Source organism: Poecile atricapillus, chromosome 1 (assembly GCF_030490865.1).
Source record: "Poecile atricapillus isolate bPoeAtr1 chromosome 1, bPoeAtr1.hap1, whole genome shotgun sequence".
Lineage (NCBI taxonomy): Eukaryota > Metazoa > Chordata > Aves > Passeriformes > Paridae > Poecile > Poecile atricapillus.
In genome coordinates, this window is record NC_081249.1 from 147,036,878 (window position 1) to 147,055,101 (window position 18,224).

Genomic DNA, 18,224 nt, shown 5'->3' on the forward strand with positions numbered 1-18,224 from the left:
GCCTTTATGCTGATCACAGATTTTTTGTTTTCTTCCCATACCACATTTCTGTCACAAGCCTTTGAAGATCTCGATTGCACCCATTGCTCTCATACTTAGGTGTCCAAATGGCAGCACATTACCTTCATTATAGTAATAAGATTTTACCATACTATTACTCTTTTGTGATTTGTCTGAAATAAGAATAAAACTTACCTTTTGTATTTTCACAGGCCTAATTTCACAAAATATTTGCTACGTTTTACCATTATTGCAAACAGTTTTGGGCTTTCCCCCACTATAAAGAATTGTGATTTCTGCTGCAGGGAATAACAAGATGGAAAGTTCCACTGGAGACTCCAAACTTACAAATCCATTAAGTTCTGATTGCCTCTGGGATTACTGTCTCTTAGTTTCCATTCAATATACTGTAGGGCTGCTCTGATTTATTTCTGTGGAAGAAAAAATAAAAAGAACCACAAGCAGTAAAAAGAACCACATCTCAAACTCAATATCTAACCTCAAAATCAACAGATCTGTATTCAGATATACCTTACTTTTTCTTCAGAAGATGAGTAAATGGGTTAAGGATAATATTTAAATAGCCATAATTCCATTATCTTTATGGATAAATCAATGCTAATAAAATACATCTGGCATAAGAATATATTACAGGTCTTCTTGGGTAATGAGACTCTTTTCTGATGGACAGAAATGACAGAAGCAATCTTATTTTTTTCTTAATCTAAAGTGTAGAGAGTTCCCAGACTGAAATTCTTCTAGAGTAGTGCTTGGGTGTTATAGAGGGTAGATCAGTTCAACAAAACAAATGGATTTGCATAATGAAAATCGATTTGGATTATTGTTTTGAAATCTAATGTCAATATATACTTTACTATGGGCACCCACTTGCAAGGACGTACTAATTTCTTGCTTCAGTGAAACTTCTGAAACTACCAGCAGTCATGCACATACTCTGCAGGCTCCACACTATGTGTGTGACAATTTTAAGTCACTGTTACCTCTGTATTCTGGTGGACAAAACCTAACCAATCACTCAGTTACAGCTGAGGTTTAGGAGAGTAGTTTTCTGTGGACCCCATCTTTTCCAGACTAGAGGGGTTTGGGTGGACTTTTTTCTCCTTTCTTTATTTTTTGACTTGTCCAAAATACAGCTCTTAGGAACACCTTCTAATTCAATATATAGGTCACATTGAAGGATTACACTAGTGGCTGTTACTAAATATGGTGTGATAAGAGATCAAGGGCAGTTAAAAAAAAGTTGCTGTTTTGATATGTAAAGCCTTATTTTACAATACTATTAGCATTATATCTGCAGCTGTTACTGAGGATACCATGCCAGCTCTTTTGAAGCAGGGTTGCCTGATATATGTAAATGTCCTTTGGCCCTCCCCAAGACTTTTAAAAATATCTTACTGTCCTTACAGAAATGTACATATTGAATACATACTGTATTCTTCTAGAATGTCATAATTTATTCTATAAGCATACATATATATGGGCGTATTGCAAAAATAAAGGCATTTCCAATATTTCAAACATATTGAAGTCTGCATTTTGTCTCTGATGTGGTGGTCATAGTGATGTAAAAAGTTATAATCACAGACCCAATTTATTGTGAGGAAATTAACATAAAGACATTTTCTTACCTTCTGATTTACTAAATTATATCTTCTCAAACTATAAAAAGTTAATTTCATACAGGAATGTTTCTGGTCAGGATACTATTTTGAGGAAGGAAGAATTTACATATGTAATTCATACTGCATTTCTTGTATCTCAGATCTGTTAGTAATGGCATTTATCTTGTACCTTGGGACATGCCAGAGGAGCAAGCTACTTTTGCATACACTCTCCATTGTTTATGCATTCCTCTCACACACTTTTGTGTCCTCATATGACCAATTAGTACCTGCTGCTCCCCTTTGCCTAATAAATCACAGCTCTGTCCACTAGTGATGCTGTTACTAATGTGAATGTAGTTCTGCCGCTGAGCTGGGCCTTGTAGAACACACTAAAAAATGTCAAGAGTTTGACCTGTGACAAAAGCCTAGAGCATTTTATTTGAAAGGACAAAAATACTGTTTGAAAAAGGGACATAAAAAGCCTGATTAATATGATGAGTGAAAACCATTCTTGTGGTTGTTTAACAAACATAGTACATTCCTCTTCATGTGTTTAACACAGTCTCAAAATAGCAGTCTGTATTCTAACACTTGGTTTCTGTACTTCTGTGAAATTAATGATCTAATAAACACAAAAAAAAATCTGGCCTCAGTTACATCAGACCCCAAAATACAGAGTTGTTGTTAAGGATTTTTTCTAGCAAATAAAAGCTTCCTTAAGAATTTAGTAACATTTTGCTATGGAAAAGATAATTTAAGGTTGAATCAAATATCTGATATTCAGTGGGAATCAATAGCAATTGAAAGTAGAGGAAAAAATATCCCAATAAATAAAAATGTGTAGGATTGCTATGGAAACAGTAAATGAGTTAGTTAAAAAGCGGGGAAGACTGATAAAAGATGCTAAGGGCATCAGAGCTGTCTGATAAGTAATCTGACAAGGATAGGGCTAAGAGGATGGTGTTGCAGCAAACCAAGAATAAAACAATGAGGATGTAAAATAATGAGTAACTATGTTGGCAAAGTAGCAACATTCAAAAAACATATCTGTATTTTTTTAGAGAAAAAAGTCCTTTGTATTCGAATCAGATGTGCTTTCAAACCCCTTAATAAACAAACAAGATGTTATTTAATACCAAGACTCTGATGGTTCATAGCCATGTTTTAAGAATGGTCTTGGAAGACTTCAGTGGCTGCTGAAAATTTCAGTCTGGAAATGATTGTTCTCTGGGAATCATCACTGGGCAGGAAGGTGATACTATTAAAGAGTTCTGTGATACTTGGTACATATAGGCAATACTGAATACTTTTTACAGTGATGTGAAAGAAACTGTGAAACCATTACTAATGTGCAAGTGATATGAAAATATTTCAATAGTAAAAGTAAGGCAAGGCAGGGACAGAGAGCTGTTTATATTACTTGCTAAGATGGGCCCATTAAAAGTGCTAAGTACCTTTCTAAGTAGCCAAAGTTACTTATTTAAAAAACTGAAAATGCAGGCCGGAATGGACTGCATTCTGAAAAGCAGCAACTCTGCAAAAGATTTAGGAGTCAGTGAATAAATAATTCACCTTGATCTTCTAGTGTGATCTTGTGGCACAAAAGCTAATTCAGTGTATGAATATAAACACAAATAGTAGATGTAGGAGCTAGTGATTTTACCTCTGAGTGTGGCACTGATGAGGCTGGGACTGAAATTCTGGTTCTCCTTTTGGTATCTGGGTTTTGAACAGGGCTTTAAGAACAGATTAGGTTGCAGATCAGACAGACTGTACTAACTTAGGGCTCTAAAAATTCCTTAAAAGAAACTTAAAGATTTAAATAATATTAAAGGTGCTTTCATAAAAGTACTTTCGTAGAAAGAAAGCAATAGTGATTGAACATTTTTTATTGCAGGAAATATAGTAAAATTAGAAGTAAGAGCCATTCTTAATAGCTGGGAATATAATTTGAACACAACAGCAAGAAATATGAGTCTTGTGTTTCAGAATATCAAAACTGTAAAACTTTACAAAGTTTTCCTTCAACTGGTCGCAAGGATGGCATAATTGACATAATAGGCTGGTCTGCAAATGGTCAGACTAGAGAATGCTGCTTTCTTGACTTAAAGAGTATGAATATTGGGCAGGTTTCATTCCTTATAATTTAATAAATCATAAAAAGTCAACATTAGCTCTGGACAGAAGTTTTTTAATTCTTTGTCCTGAGAATTACAGCAAAAGACTTGTAATTGCAGTATTAAAATGTATATTGAGGACTTCAAAAATTAAAAGTAGGTATATGGAGAGGTGTTTTGGGAGTATAACCTGTATATTTACTGTCTTAAAACAAGAATTTGAATAAGCTCTTCTGAAAAAGACTCAGGCCACTTTATTGCTGATTTGATGTAATTTCAGGGATTGTGGTGCCAGCAGGACGGATGAAACTTTTTTTCAGGGAGTAACAGTGCAGTAACACAGTAATTGCATCCAAGTGTGTGGACATCAGGAGCGCTCTAGAAAGAAATTCCTGGATGCCAGTTGTTGAAATCTGCAAGTATCTTGTTGCTGTCATTATCAGTACCAGAGGATTACTGATTTTTTTGCTGTTTAAGAATTAACAGATTAGTGTACTGAATTGATTTGCTTCCATGTCTGTGAAGATACTGGTGGCAAAATGCCTTGAGCTGTTTGAGAGCTGACAGAGGTTGGGAAAATATCCCTCCTTAGTGACTGTTATAACAATAAATAGGTTGAGACAAATAAAGAGGTTGAGATACTTTTCTTCTCCCTTTTAATCACTTGGTTCCTATCATGCCATCTTCTTTGTTGGTGTGTTGTCCAGCCTGGCCATTAGATTCCAACTGCCTTCAAGGTTGTGTCTGGGATGAGCTGAGTTTCTTGCATTTCAGTTTATTCACATGTGAAATCTTCTTTTATGTTTTTATTTCATTGTGAGTCTTCAACACAATGTTTTGTAGAGAAGTACAAAGTCATGTTATTTTTTTTTTATCAATAGAAACTGCCATGGGAAAGGATTTTAGTTCAAATAGTTTGTGTTAGGGATTTTATTCTGAGTGGGTGTACAGTCCATAGCCAACCTATAGTTTTAACCTTTTCTTCTTCAAATCTCTGAAGTTTCCTGTACCATAGTTCAATGTGTTCAAACTATAAACTATGTTCATAGTTTTTCTTGGAGAAACACAAGAAGCTGGAATTTGCTGATGGGTATGGCACAGGAAGAATTCTGGTGGAGAAGCCTCTTGTGGGAAGAACCAGCCTCCAGAGTGAAGTTCATAGGGTATCACTTTTTACTGGTGTTGTTTCTGGAATGTATCTTTATTTAATAGTCTTATAAATTCTTTCCTGGTCATCTCTTAGCACAAGGTTTTTCCTTAACTAAGAGCTGTTTCTTTCATATATGTTGCATTTGCACTTTTCTTATCCAATAAGAAGACACTGATGTCTCAGACGGGAAACAAGGTGAGTGATAGTGATCAGTCAGACAACAGGCATGGTTGGGACTGTTACAAATGATCTCTTTTCATCACCCTTTCTCCTCTCTCCAAACTAGAATCCTTAGTACCAACTTGCATTCCATGTTTGTTTTCTTGTTTTTTAATGCCACATGAATTGAGCGACCCTTACCATGATAGGGCCAACACTGTGTGTTGTCTCAGCCACAGAAAACCCCAAAAGTTTGAGTAGGGCGAGTTGTATGCACACATCATGGCTGAATTCTTTCATTTATTGTGTTAAGGAATCCTGCTAGCTTCTGCCAGGCAGCCAGTATGGGGAACTTGTGCAGCTGGCTAGGTGAAAATGTTAACCATTCTGCCTTGCTAATGGGCCTCCAGTGGGGAATGGTTGGATCTTTGGTATGAAATATCTCTGTTAATGTAGCACATGGGAATTTAGTTATGCAGCTGAGGCTGCGTATGTGTATGTTTTTCTCACTGTCTCCTTCTGAAGACAATACAGCAAAACAGGTAATTTCAAAGGAAGTTCCTGTCTCAGCCACCAGGAAAAGTGGCTTTTTGCAAGAAAATCCTCCTGTTGTTTTTCTTAGATTTTTTTCTCTGTTTTCGGCCAATTTCAAAAACACTATCTGGAATATTTTGTGATTGCTAGTGCACTTCCAGATGATGTCCACATAATAACCAGGTCTGATTGTGAAATGCTTAAAAAAATTATTACACAATTCTTGCATGTTCTTTTGCTTCTCAAATTATTGTTACCCATCATTATTTAATGTACAAACTATATTATAAAAATATACTCTGCTTTAGCAAGTTACTGTCCGAGAATGAGTTACTGCTTGTCCTAATAGGCTTCCTGATTAAAGAGAAAAATTATATGCAAGATTCTGGTGGAGGCTGACCATGGAGTTTGCACACTTTTTAGTTAAAAATCAAATTTCTAAAAATTGAATGGAGGAGTTCCCAAGTTTAACCCCTGACTTCATTGTGTGTCCAGCCAGTGGTAAAACTTGGTATTTGCCCAAGTATAGCTGGGAGGCATCACTGAGAAGTTCAAAGGCTGCGGGAAATGGTGTTGGTAATTCAACATGTAATAATCCATCTTCCCCTCAAGTCAGCCACTGTCCCCCTGTGCCATCTTACAGCTACAATGCAGTTCAAAACCAAAATACCTTCCAGCTCTGGAAAGACCCCAGACCTTACCTTTTCGAACTTCATACTTGTAAAAATTTTAAATGATGCCTTGATCTTTCTAAGAAGTCTTTCTGATTTGATTTGAAGACCTGTTGGTTCTGATAGAATGAAAGGTAGAGTTATTCGTATATTATTTGTAAACTGTACATTCAGCAGTATTGCTGAGAAGTAGCTTTACTGTTACTGGCAGGACAGTACAGGAATAACACTCCTGTTACTGTCCTCATCAATCAGAAAGATGATGTTAGCCACAGAGAAGAAGCAGGAAGAGTTTTTTCCCTATGAGAAATTGCCCAACAGCACAAATCAAACAGTAGCCATCGATGTTACTAAAAAACTATCTATGGCTGAAAGATTTGAAATTGCCCTGTTAATATTCAACCCAAATCAAAGTTTCTTGACAGAGAAGCATTCTGTTTCAGCATATAAATTGATAAGCAAGTTTTGGAAGAGTGGTGAGTGGGAAATCAGCAGGGAAGTGTAGATGAGAAGCAGATGTCCTAAGCTACACTACCTGTGTGAATGTTACCTGAGCCAACTGAGACCAGGGTAGAGGGGGAGGACGTAAAAGGAAGGAGATTGAGCCCACCAATTCAAAAGGGTCAACTGCTTGGTGAGGTTGACTGCTGATTTGAAGGAGTGTGGTTATTTTAAAGTAGTTACTTAATGGCCTGGATTTAAGTTTAATTTGACACAGTTGTTATTAACCTTCTCTGGTTGTTTCTTTTCTTATGCCCACACACTTCTGTTAGTAGTTTCATGGTGGAAACTGATCATTTCTTGTTGTTTAGCTCTTTGCTATGCTATTCATTGCAGCTTTTCCCTCTCACATAAGAAACCTTATTTTTCATATCACTTCAGAAGGAAAAACACCATGTGTGACTCATGGGTCTCATATTTTTTTATCCTGGTACACCTCATCCTTTTTTTATTAGAGTATCTTTTTATCTTTATTAGAAGGACAGACTGTGCCAGATTTTATATACAGAAGGTAAAAAACTTGTCCACTCTTCCAAGTATTCATAGTCTTAGGAAGTTGTTTGAAATAAACCATTTCTGTGGTGTCAGGAGGGCTTTCTGGGCTTCAGATAGGGACGTGCTGTAGAAATCTGTATGCTCTTCTTAGCGGCAACAGAACTGTCATTTTTTACTTTTGCTGGTCTCAGGCACTGTTAAAGATCACACATCCCTTTCAGTCAAGTTCACCTTTATTTAGTTGAAAAAGATGCTGCAAACATCTCAAAAGTCTGTCCCTGGCTGCTCCTATTTTAGAGACTTGTGCTGCAGTAACTAGGACATCACTTTACAAAGTTTAATATGATATAAACTTAGTAAGACCAAGCAGTCAGATTTGGGAAATTCCTGTGTTCTGTTGACTTGGCTAGGTCTCCCAAGTAATGAATTTAGGGATAAAGCTTAGTAAACAGCACCTCTCTTTCTGAGGTAGAATAATCATAGCTTGATAAGACTTTTCTATATGAGAGAAATGAAAACTATCCTAAATATGCTTAATTGCTTAATTAAAAGTGGAATTTGCTGAATTTGGGATATTTGATCTTGAAGTTGTACCACTGCACTCATGCTATTATTTATGTTGGACCTTTCTGAGTCTTGTTTTTTCTTAGGAAAAGAAGATAGACTGAAAGTAAATTACCTATGCACACATTCTCTTGACTTTATCATAAAGCTTGTGAATCTTTTGGACTGAGAAGTCCATCTTGGGTGATCTGCAGGTGTAATGCATAAATGGCACTGCATTATCCTCTGAGATGTATTGTGAATTTTAAGAGATTCTGAATTTTAAGAAAGAAAGCTTCTTGTAAATTGGGAGGAAATTGTGGCAAGGCCTAATTCCTCATGGAAGTCAGTCTCATGTTATTTTCTCTTACGTTAAAAATTGAAGGCTGTGTAATCATGGAGTTTTAACTGAGTGAGATAAGTGTTTAGTTTACTGAGCACTTTGTGTAACACCTTCACATAAAACTATGACAGTCCTCTGTGAACATTAATTAAACTCTTTGACACCTCTGAGGTGGAAGCAAGTTCTGTTTGCTTGCTTTGCATGGGAAAAAAGTTGCACAGACAAACTGGTGGAGCAGTTCCTCAATACACATCTTCTGTGACATGGTCATTCAAAGATGTTTCTCTTCTCTTTTCACCCAATGTTTCCTTCAGCCTGTTCAAGTGTTTGCATAATCCTATCTTATATAGGATTTGTTCATCAGCAGTATGAATTTATTTTCCTAAACTATTTGGTTTTTTCTGGTTGGAGCACGGCCCCACATTGTTGAATTGGCATAATTCAAAATAACACATGGGATAAGAGTCTCTTAAACCAATTCACCATAGGTTAATTAATTGTGCCATAGATGAATGCTATTGGATCCCACTGAATTAAGCAGCAAAGCCTCTATTGGTTTTTGCCAGTCTTCAGTGAAGCCAAAAGGAGAAGCAGCTCTCTGGATGCTTACATGCCAGTCCCCCCTCACCAGTCCTTCCCTTAATGAACAAAACCCAGTCTTATTCTGGCCATAGTTTTCTGCTTACTAACTTGCTTGTTTACTAATATCATAAAAACCAAACATTCTCTAATTGGAAAAAATCCCTTCTTTTTAAACTGAGGATTCATTCACTAATCATGGGCTATTAAATCCCAGATTATTAAATCACTAATTGCAGATATTAAATTATGTCACTTCCTAGGCAAACTAAGTAACACCCAGTTATATTAAGAAAATGAGATGTCAAAAAGATGGCTCTGGAAAAGAGTTATAAAAAAACCCCCACTAAGCTATATCAGTGTGATGATGAAGTTAAGATTTTAAGTCATGCACAAGGCAGCAGATTCAGTGTTAGTTGTAATTTTTTTACCTCTTCATATATATATCATTATAGAGCTCCTCAATATACCTTTTGTCTCTTCAAGCTTTTTTGACACTTTTAATAAACAAACTGTTCAATTGGTTTAATTCTTTCACTGTCTCTTACAGCCACAAGGATATTTTCCTCTGGCTCATCTTTTCTCTGGAAACTATAATGATGGGAAATAATTATCTCACTCTATCAGAGCTATTTCTTTCTGTGGTTTTCATCACAGAATTTATTTCGTCAAACTGTAAAGTAAACAGGATTCTCTTATCCCTCCTTTCACATGTAAGAAACTGAGACTAAAACCAAACATTTTTTACAAGAGGCCACCTTGAATTCACTCAGCCTGAACACTAATAGCTCTAAATGAATTTCTGCACACTTCAGTTTGTGTATTGTGGCATCAAGACTGTCCTGCAAGAGTAGAATTCAAACTCTAAAATTTAAATTTTATTTTATTTTAAGTCTGACACAGGCTTATAACTTCTACCTAAGCCAGGCATTTGAAGCAGCAATTATGAAGTAAAGGTCTTTTTGGTACCTTTGCACCAGTCAAGCTGTTTAACAAGTCTTAAAAATCAAGTGTGGCAAACAGTTTTTTCTTTTGTCGCAAAACGTATTTTTCTTTTTCACTGTGCCTCTCTGAATAACTGCATTTTTTTCCTTGAATTTACAGCTTCTGTCAGTCCTGTACTCTTAAGAGGCAGTTTAGCTGATTTAGGGAGTGAATCAGTAGATTTAATGGACTATACTGATCTTACTTTAAACAGCTAATTTTCACTATCCTTTGGGCTATTTGAGACAAGCAGTAAAAGTGCTGCTGATCTGATCTGATTACATTTCATTGTAGTCTCCAATGATGGAGGGTTTAGTACATTTGAATTGGGAGAAGAAATCTTTTGGTTTTTAGCCTTCCACTTCATACGAATTTCAGTTTGGTAAAAGCTGGAAGTAGTTTAACATGTGATGTGATGTCTTCATAAGGTTAGGTAGGCAGAGTCCAAGTGGCTAAAATGAAAAAAAGAAATAAGAAATTAAGAAGATCTAGCTCTTAGATAGAATGAAAGATGTTGACTTCAGCTTCATCTGAGGGCAGAGCTAGCTGCTTGCCTGAATTCTCACTGTACAGCTCAGGCAATCTGAAGGAGCTGTGTAACTTTGCAGCTTGTGCTGCACCTAATTAAGAAGACTATCAATCTGGTCTTATTCTCATCACTAAGATGAATTTAAAATGCAGCTATGTGCATGTCTTTAGCCTACATCTAATGTAGCTATTTATTCTGGGATGATTCTGTTGTAAGAATTTTCATGTCAGTGACCAAGCAAAAAGGGTGGGGTTTTACTCAGCTGTATGTGAGGTACTGTCCTGGCTTACCCCAGCAGCCAAGCCCCACACAGCCGCTCACTCACCTGCTCCCCCATGATGGGATGAGGGAGAGATTCCCAAGGTTAAAAGTGGGGAAACTCATAGATTGAGATAAAGATAGTTTAATAGCTAAAGCATAAGGTGCTGGTGTAAGCAAAACAAAACAATGAATTCATTTACCAATTCCCATGGGCAGCAGGTGTTCAGCCATTCCCAGGAGAGCAGGGCTCCATCACATCTAAAGGTTGCTTTGAAAGACAAACTCCATCCTTCTGACTGTCCCTCTGTTCCTCCTGCTTTCCCCAGCTTTACATGCTGAGCATGGTGTGCCATATGCTGTGGGATATCCCTGTGGTCAGTTGTGGTCACCTGCCCCAGCTGTGTGCCCTCCTGTGCACCCTCAGCTCGCTGGCAGGTGGGGTGGAGTGAGAAGCAGAGCCTCGGCACTGTGTGAGCTGCTCAGCAGTAGTGAAAACATCCCTGTGTTACCAACACTGTTTTCAGCACAAATCCAAAACATCCCTGTACTTGCTACTATAAAAAATGTAACTCTACCCTATCCAGAGCCAGCAGAGATATACATGAAAATAGCTATTCAGTAGAAAAGCACTGCAGAACAGATTGTCACATCCCCTTTCAGTGGTGATACTCCTTCTTATGCTTACCCACATGCAATAGGAGTGCTCTGTTATTCCAAAATTGGACAGCATCAGTTCAGAAAATTGGAATGTTGAATCATTCTGCCTTCTGGTGACTGATAACTATCCCATAGCCTAAATTTTTGCAGATACTGTCCCATGCTAGTAAGGAAGGTGCTTTCCTCTGGAATTGCAGTAAGATACTACAAAGTGTTTATACATGACACAAAATGTTAACCATCTCTAAAAATGTAATGATAATAAAAAAATATAGTCTTTCTATGTATGCATTAGAACCTTTATTTCTTTATATTTTAATTGATCAACAGATCTTATTTGTCATCTCAGGCAGTGCCATTCACTGCATGTAACCCTTGGTTGTTTTATTCTGTCAGTGTATCCCAATGTGTTTTCAAGGTACCTTTATGATTTTGATTGGAAGCTGCCAAGATACTTTCTGGTACTGGTTTGTTTGGATACAATAGTTTCGAAATGCTTCCTGTTTTTAACAAACCTCCTCTCTGTAAAGCCTTTGTGAAGTTTCAGGGACAAATTACTCTGAACTTTTTGGTAAAGGTCTTCAGTACACATGTGTCTTTTGATAGACTTCTTTATGTGGCCTGTCTTTAGATACCACAATTTTGTTGTACTTATTTTAAAAGTTGGTTAATGTTCAGGCTTTGGGAGACTAGCAACTTTGGATCTCAAACTTTTTGAGATCCTCACAGGTGTGTGATACCTTTGTGTTGAATTAAATCGGCATGCATCCCTTCTGTTAAAGCACAGGATTATTTTAAGTGTAGTTTCCTTGAACCTTCCATTAGAATCAGATGTTAAAATCCAAATTTGCAATCAGAGGGGATCGTCACTGTTGTGTGGGATGATAAGTAACTTTCCTCCTTCTTTCTTCTTCTATGTCAGCTCAGATCCCTTCCAGTTGAAATGAAGTACCAGCTAAGCATAAGATATATAAAGTAGTAAAGACAATTCTTCAGAAAGACCTATCCCAACTCTACTGTACAAAAAATTTGGTTGCTCCTACTTTATGAAAGTCTGCTATGTTTGTACATGTGTTCTCATATATCTTCTGTAGAGTGTTGCCTAATTTATTTTGATATCTGACTAACCTCATTGCAATTTCCTCAATGGTAGATGTGTCAGGAAACTTTTACATAACATGAACTAATAGCAGCAGGTCTATTCTGTTATAGCTGTTGAATTTTTCCGCAACTATTATTCAAGTCCCTGGGTGTTTGCCATTTATTTGAATGATTGATAGTAGACAAATTAGGCCACAGGCTCAGGGCAGGATTAAGTATTTTCTGGTGTATTTTTACAGCATTTGCTGAGATGAGGCCTTGATCACAGATCAGGTTTAAGTCCCACTGCAGAATGTATCATTCATTGCTGGAATGCAGTGTTGCCCTGTTTGGTAGCATCTAGGGCAGTGCTGATTCTGACAGTGGTGCAGACCCTCTCCTCAGTCTCCCCATCATATCCAATGTAGTGGTCCACAGTTGGCACGTGAGACTTGAGGTCTGTATCCTGGGAAGGGACAGCTGTGCCTCTGCCAACAGGACTGTGAAGATGCAATACATGTTTGTGTTCTTTGACTGCAGGACATTGTAGATGAGGTCAGAAGGACACCTGTTCTTCATTTTTGTTGCCTCTAAGTCATTGGTAGTTCTGAGGGGGGATGATAGAAGCAGGCAAGAAGGTAATTAAATCTAGTCTTTCAACACCTGACAGTTCAGTCAGTTTGCATATCTCATGTATTACTTAGTTAGAGGTCTGTCTGTGGTGGCTGGGTGCCATAGGAAACTAGTCAGCAGAAAGCATTTCATACCTCTACCTCTCTCAAGTTAAAACCTCATGGATTGAAGGGGTTTGCACCATTGCTGTCTCTCTTTGTGCTAGATAATGAATCTTTTCCAGCATGCTTTGTATTTTTGCTGACGGGATACTTCAGCTCATTAATTACTAATCCTTCTGTTTGAGCTATACCAATGCTTGTCACTCCTACTGCTTCAGTGCTTGGCAGACTTGCAGTTGAAGAACAGATCTGGAAAACAAGGTGAGAGGAGAAAAAGTGAATACAAGGTATCTTCAGGCTTGCTCAGATGCTGCAGTGCTTCCTGTCCTTAAATGTTGCTTACCTGCTGACAAGCAGATGCAGTAATGCCTGTCTTCGTCATTTATGTAGCTATATGGATAACTACTAGGTTTTTTTTCTTCTTGTTGAACTTCTCATGCAGGGTAGATGGAAGTTCATCAGCCCAATGGTGATACTGAGTTTCTTATGAAAAAAGAAATCAGTTTGGAATCATGTGTACTTTAAATCATGGATCCATCAAGGTGACCCTGTTATTTTTGCTGTTTCTCTGCAGAAGCTGGAAAAATCGAACTTGGATAACTGGGAGAACATCAGAGGACCCAGACCATGGGAAGATTCCAGGACGGTTCAGAAACAACGGCAGGAGGCTCTCCGTCTCAAGACAGAGTGACTGAGCAAGCCTCCTTTGGTGCCTCTGAAAAAAAAGGTCTCAGGCTGGACTGTCTTAATTTTTAATCCAGTGTCAGGAACAGACATGGGAGCATTTGCACTGAACAGTTCAGCTGGTGTATATATAAGTAACTGTGAGATCAGTCCAAAAGGCACTGTATTAAATGAAGCTCTTTGTTTGCATCCATTTTGTAGAGTACCAGAGGCTGTACATATGAATTTTCAATTAAAAAAAGCTGATTATTCTACTGAGAATATCCCATTGTTTTTGAATCTCTAACAATCGAAACTGCTTCAGCAAGGAATAACATTTCAAAAGTCACTTGTCAGTACCAGAAGGTGTCATCCTAATGAGAGCAAGAGTGCTGTCATCTAGATGTGTGTGACCAGATAAGTGCTGCTTCAGGGAGCCCCTGCATGACTTAGCTTGGAAGGGACTCCACAGGCATATGAGCTGTTCAGAACAATGAGTCCAGTTTTGGCTAAATAATACTCTTATGTTTCATTTCTAGGGACTGCATAGAGACATGTACTGAGTGTCAGCTGACAATTGGTCAAATAATATTTGTTTAGCTGTGGTTAAATTTCTGTGATTGGTTTATCAATACTTTGGAACTTTGGTTTTATCAATAGACTGGAACCTCTCAGTTTAAATTGGAAGAACTCTTCCTTGCAAAGAGCTGTGTCGCTTCCCTGTGAGTAAATATTGTAGCAGAATCTTCTTGAATCACTACCTAGTGGCAAAGCTCATCTTACATGAATTATTACATGTATATTTGTGCATGTGCATAGAAATTTTGATGTTCCAATCAATTATTCTGAAATGCTTTTCTTCTTATATTTGTCTTTATGTGCTAAATATTTGCTGTTAGAGGACATTGTGCTAACATTCAGGACCCTTCTGCCAAGACAGTTCAATGAAGAAGCATTTACTCAATTTTTCAAATGAAATGACACTTTTGATAAGGCGTTGTAACAGACTTGTGAAACTCCTCATCAGAAGAATGGAGCAGTAGAGCACACATTAACAGCAGATTCTCATTTCAAAACTCTCAGTGACACCTATATGTAAATCCTTTTGAAACTCTCTTTGGAAAAGGTGTGGCCTTACTCCCCTCTGCAGGATGTGTCAAATGTAATCTGAATTCCCCTTTGGACACTTTTTTTAGGGTAGCCTCCTTGCCCTTGTGAGAATCTTCTCTCAGCACTTCGTTTTCTTTAGACTGTTAGTGGTGAGGCCCAGTCTTTCACTCAAGAGGAAGAATTAACACTGATTTTTAGGGAGTTATAAAGGAATTCATAAAGCATCACATGAAATACCTTAGGCATGTTTTTATGCATGTTTTCTTCTGATAGAATGAAAACCATCAGAAAATGGTGGATGAAATCTGGAACAAAGTTGGAGCTGTGTGTTTGTGTATTTCCCTGTTCAATGTCATAGATAGCTCTGCTTCTAAATCAAAGTATGAACAAATTAAACCACCCAGGAGAGGAATAAGAGTAGGTAATAATAAATAATAATAATATTAATATATCACATTAATAAATAATAAACGCTATAGGGAAACCAGTGAAAAACTAGAATACGGAGGCATTAAGCTGTGCTAGACTTAGACAAGGAGGAAATTGGTTTAATTGTTTTGTCATTATGCAAATGAAATATAAATATGACAAATAAGGAGTAATTCATACTGCATAACCTGTTAAGCACTTTTTCAGCTATTAAATTCAAGTTCAGGTGCAGTTCCGCTGTGCAAGATTCATCATTCAAAGGACATCAGAGCTTTTGGCTACACTGACAGTGTTCTCTCATTGTTACAGTGAGAGCTGGACCACTGGAAATCTTTACATTCCCCACTGGTGTGGACTCTGCAAATTCACTGCCTTTTTGAGAGGATGCACATCTTCCTTGTCCCTGCTTTGATTGAAGGAGATGGGAAGCTGCCATTGCTTTGCATATGGAGAGGCGTGCTCAGCTCCCAGGCTTGCTCGATGGCTCACAATATGGACCAGCGCTGCTCCTGAAATAAACACATGGCTTTCTAAGAACAGCATGTGTAGGAGAAGCAGCCCCTTCCCCCAGGGGAAGAAGCAAAGATATTTCTCTTCCATGAAGCCCTTAAGCTTATCAGTTTTCTTGATGAACAGAACACTCCCTGAAATATCCTGTGTATTTTTAGCAATTTGATATTCTGCAAAGACTGTTTTGGGAATGATCATCTTATTTCAGCAGGTTTGGATTGTAGTTGTAAATAATTACTTATATGGAGCAATTTCTTATGTCCTAATTTAGGACCCAATCTTAGTTGATCGTTTGGTGGTTATGGGATCCCCCCACCTTTCCCTTTTCATCTAAATCCTGTTGTTTCTGAGGGCATATTTGTAACTACCTCTGAAGTGGCCTCTCTGGAAAGTAATGGATTTATCTTAGCATTTCGGAGAAAAAATTATATGCAATTGGAAAACTTTCCAACTTGGCCTCCTCTTCAACTTCCATTTTAGAAGCCTGTATCTATTGATTGTCCACTAAAATAAAAACCCACCATGTTTTTTAATGCTGACTTGTTTTAATAATTTTTTTAAATGTTGACTCATTTATGAATGAGTCAACATTTATAAAAAACCCCAAACCAATTATAGCTGGTACAGAAGTTGTACTTTTCATAAAATGGGAAGAGCCATTTCAGCAATTCATCTTTATTGCGATGCACTTGAACAATGGCTTGATGTTTTATGCTGTGCTTTTCTTACCCATTGAATTGGAAGTAATACTTTTGAAAGGCGTGTTGGGAGCCAATTAAGCCTGTTAAGTTGTCATGCAACCTAGAGTAGAAGGCACTCCAGAAATGTGGAGAATTATAGTTCATAACAGTAGCAGGAGAGGCAAGCTTCAATTAGTTCAGAGTTCATCCTCAGTTTGGCTGATTATTTGAACTATCCTTTTGAAAGACAGAGCACTTCCAGTTATCTCTAAGGCTCCTGAAGACAACTTTTTTCAGCTCCTGAACCATAATATTAAACATCTGTGAGTGGAGGGGGTCAGAGGTAATTAAGTACAATTGTCAGTCTGAGACGCTGATAGACATTTTTGCATCCTCTTTGGTAACTGGCATACACAGGAGAATAAAAACAAGGCTTTAGTGAGAGGTGTTCAGTATTACAAAGGTAATTGAAGCCAGATCTTCTAATTAGTGTTGCTGAAATTAGAAATAAAAGCAGCAAGCCTGGCTAGGTTTCTTTGTGTATGTGGGCAGAAAAATCAGTTTCAAAATCCCTGTTCTGACAGTAAAGGAGAAGGTGTTTATCTCTCAAAGAAACTGTAGCAAGGTTTGGGACCTTCCATAACAAGAAAAGCAGCAGGACATAGAATTAGAAGAAATCTGGGGCACCTGTCTCCGGGAACAGGGAGAGGTCAGCATAGCACCACAGATATGTGGGTATCTGCCTACATGGTTCCCAGTGGTAGCTGTCTGCAGACCTCTGACCAAAATGCTGCCCAGACCTCTGTGGGAGATCTGCCCTGTGGATTCTGCTTATTGAGAGTTGTTCTCCTATAGCTCTTTGAATGTGCTGATGCATGGGTGACCCAAAATGCTCAATATCTCTGTTCAGTAACAGATGAAGGAGAGCCTTAATAAAAGCTGTAGCTGCTGTGGTGCAAAAACGCTTTCAAAACTACTTAATAGCACAACAATTGAATTTTGAAGTTCCTGAATACATCTGGAGGAGCAGTTGGATGTTAAAAACTTACAGAATCACCATGCAGAGAGCAATCTTGCTTGTAGTGACCTTCCAAAGTCTTGAAAAAGGGTCCAGTACCCAAAAAAGATAGGTCATGGTGTAATAAGACATGAGTGATGTGAGTTTTATATCCGAATATAAAATGCAGAAACTTCTGAAAAGCAACTTAAGTCTACCCCATCATCATCTGGGGACCTGTCCCAAAAAACACACGAAGAAATCCATTTCTTCACAGAGAAGCAGCAGTTCAGAGAAATTTGAAAGTCAATGTTCATTGGATGTTTTTCATGGACGCTTTGTGTTTCAGTGTGGTTGCCTGTGTATAGGTGAAACTCAAAGCAGCAGTTTTCACCATGTGAAATAACTGCACAGAGTCTTGTACTTCTTGATGATCTTGCATTTGTTCTGACTTGCTATGTTTGCATTTCCAGCTTGAATCCAGGGCAAGTTTCATTTTATATTCTGTATTTTCCAGAGGCACTTATTTCTGCAAGAAATGGGAAAGCCTAATATTATCCTTTGCTACTGTGTCCACTTGAAAAAAAAAAAAATTAAATAAAAGAGGATGTGATTTGAAGTCTTGGGAAAGCAAAATAACTATTTTTACATGAAGATGGTCAAAGAATTTTCCTTACGGCTTTTATAGTTAGAAGGGCTGCTTATTGCCAGCATTTTCAGTGGAAAACCACCTTTCATCTTTCAGTGGAATAAGGGTCACAAAAAAATTTCCACTCTTATTTTAGACTAGCTAAGTAGAAGCCTTTAATTGAAGGAAGGTAATTGCTTAGTGTTAGGCCTTCATTTCTTACAAGGGCTTGCAACCAGCCAACA

At 37.7% G+C, this 18,224-nt stretch overlaps 1 protein-coding gene across 1 annotated transcript in view; it reads left to right on the forward strand.

Moving 5' to 3' along the window:
* LOC131588232 (cytochrome c oxidase assembly protein COX16 homolog, mitochondrial) overlaps window positions 1-17,929 on the forward strand; it is a 48,877-nt gene extending 30,948 nt beyond the window's left edge. Inside the window, exon 4 of the mRNA XM_058856937.1 lies at window positions 13,537-17,929. Within this exon, the coding sequence (XP_058712920.1) occupies window positions 13,537-13,653 (117 nt within the window). The 3' untranslated portion in view covers window positions 13,654-17,929. The remainder of the gene's footprint in view (window positions 1-13,536) is intronic.
* Window positions 17,930-18,224: the final 295 nt, after the last annotated feature.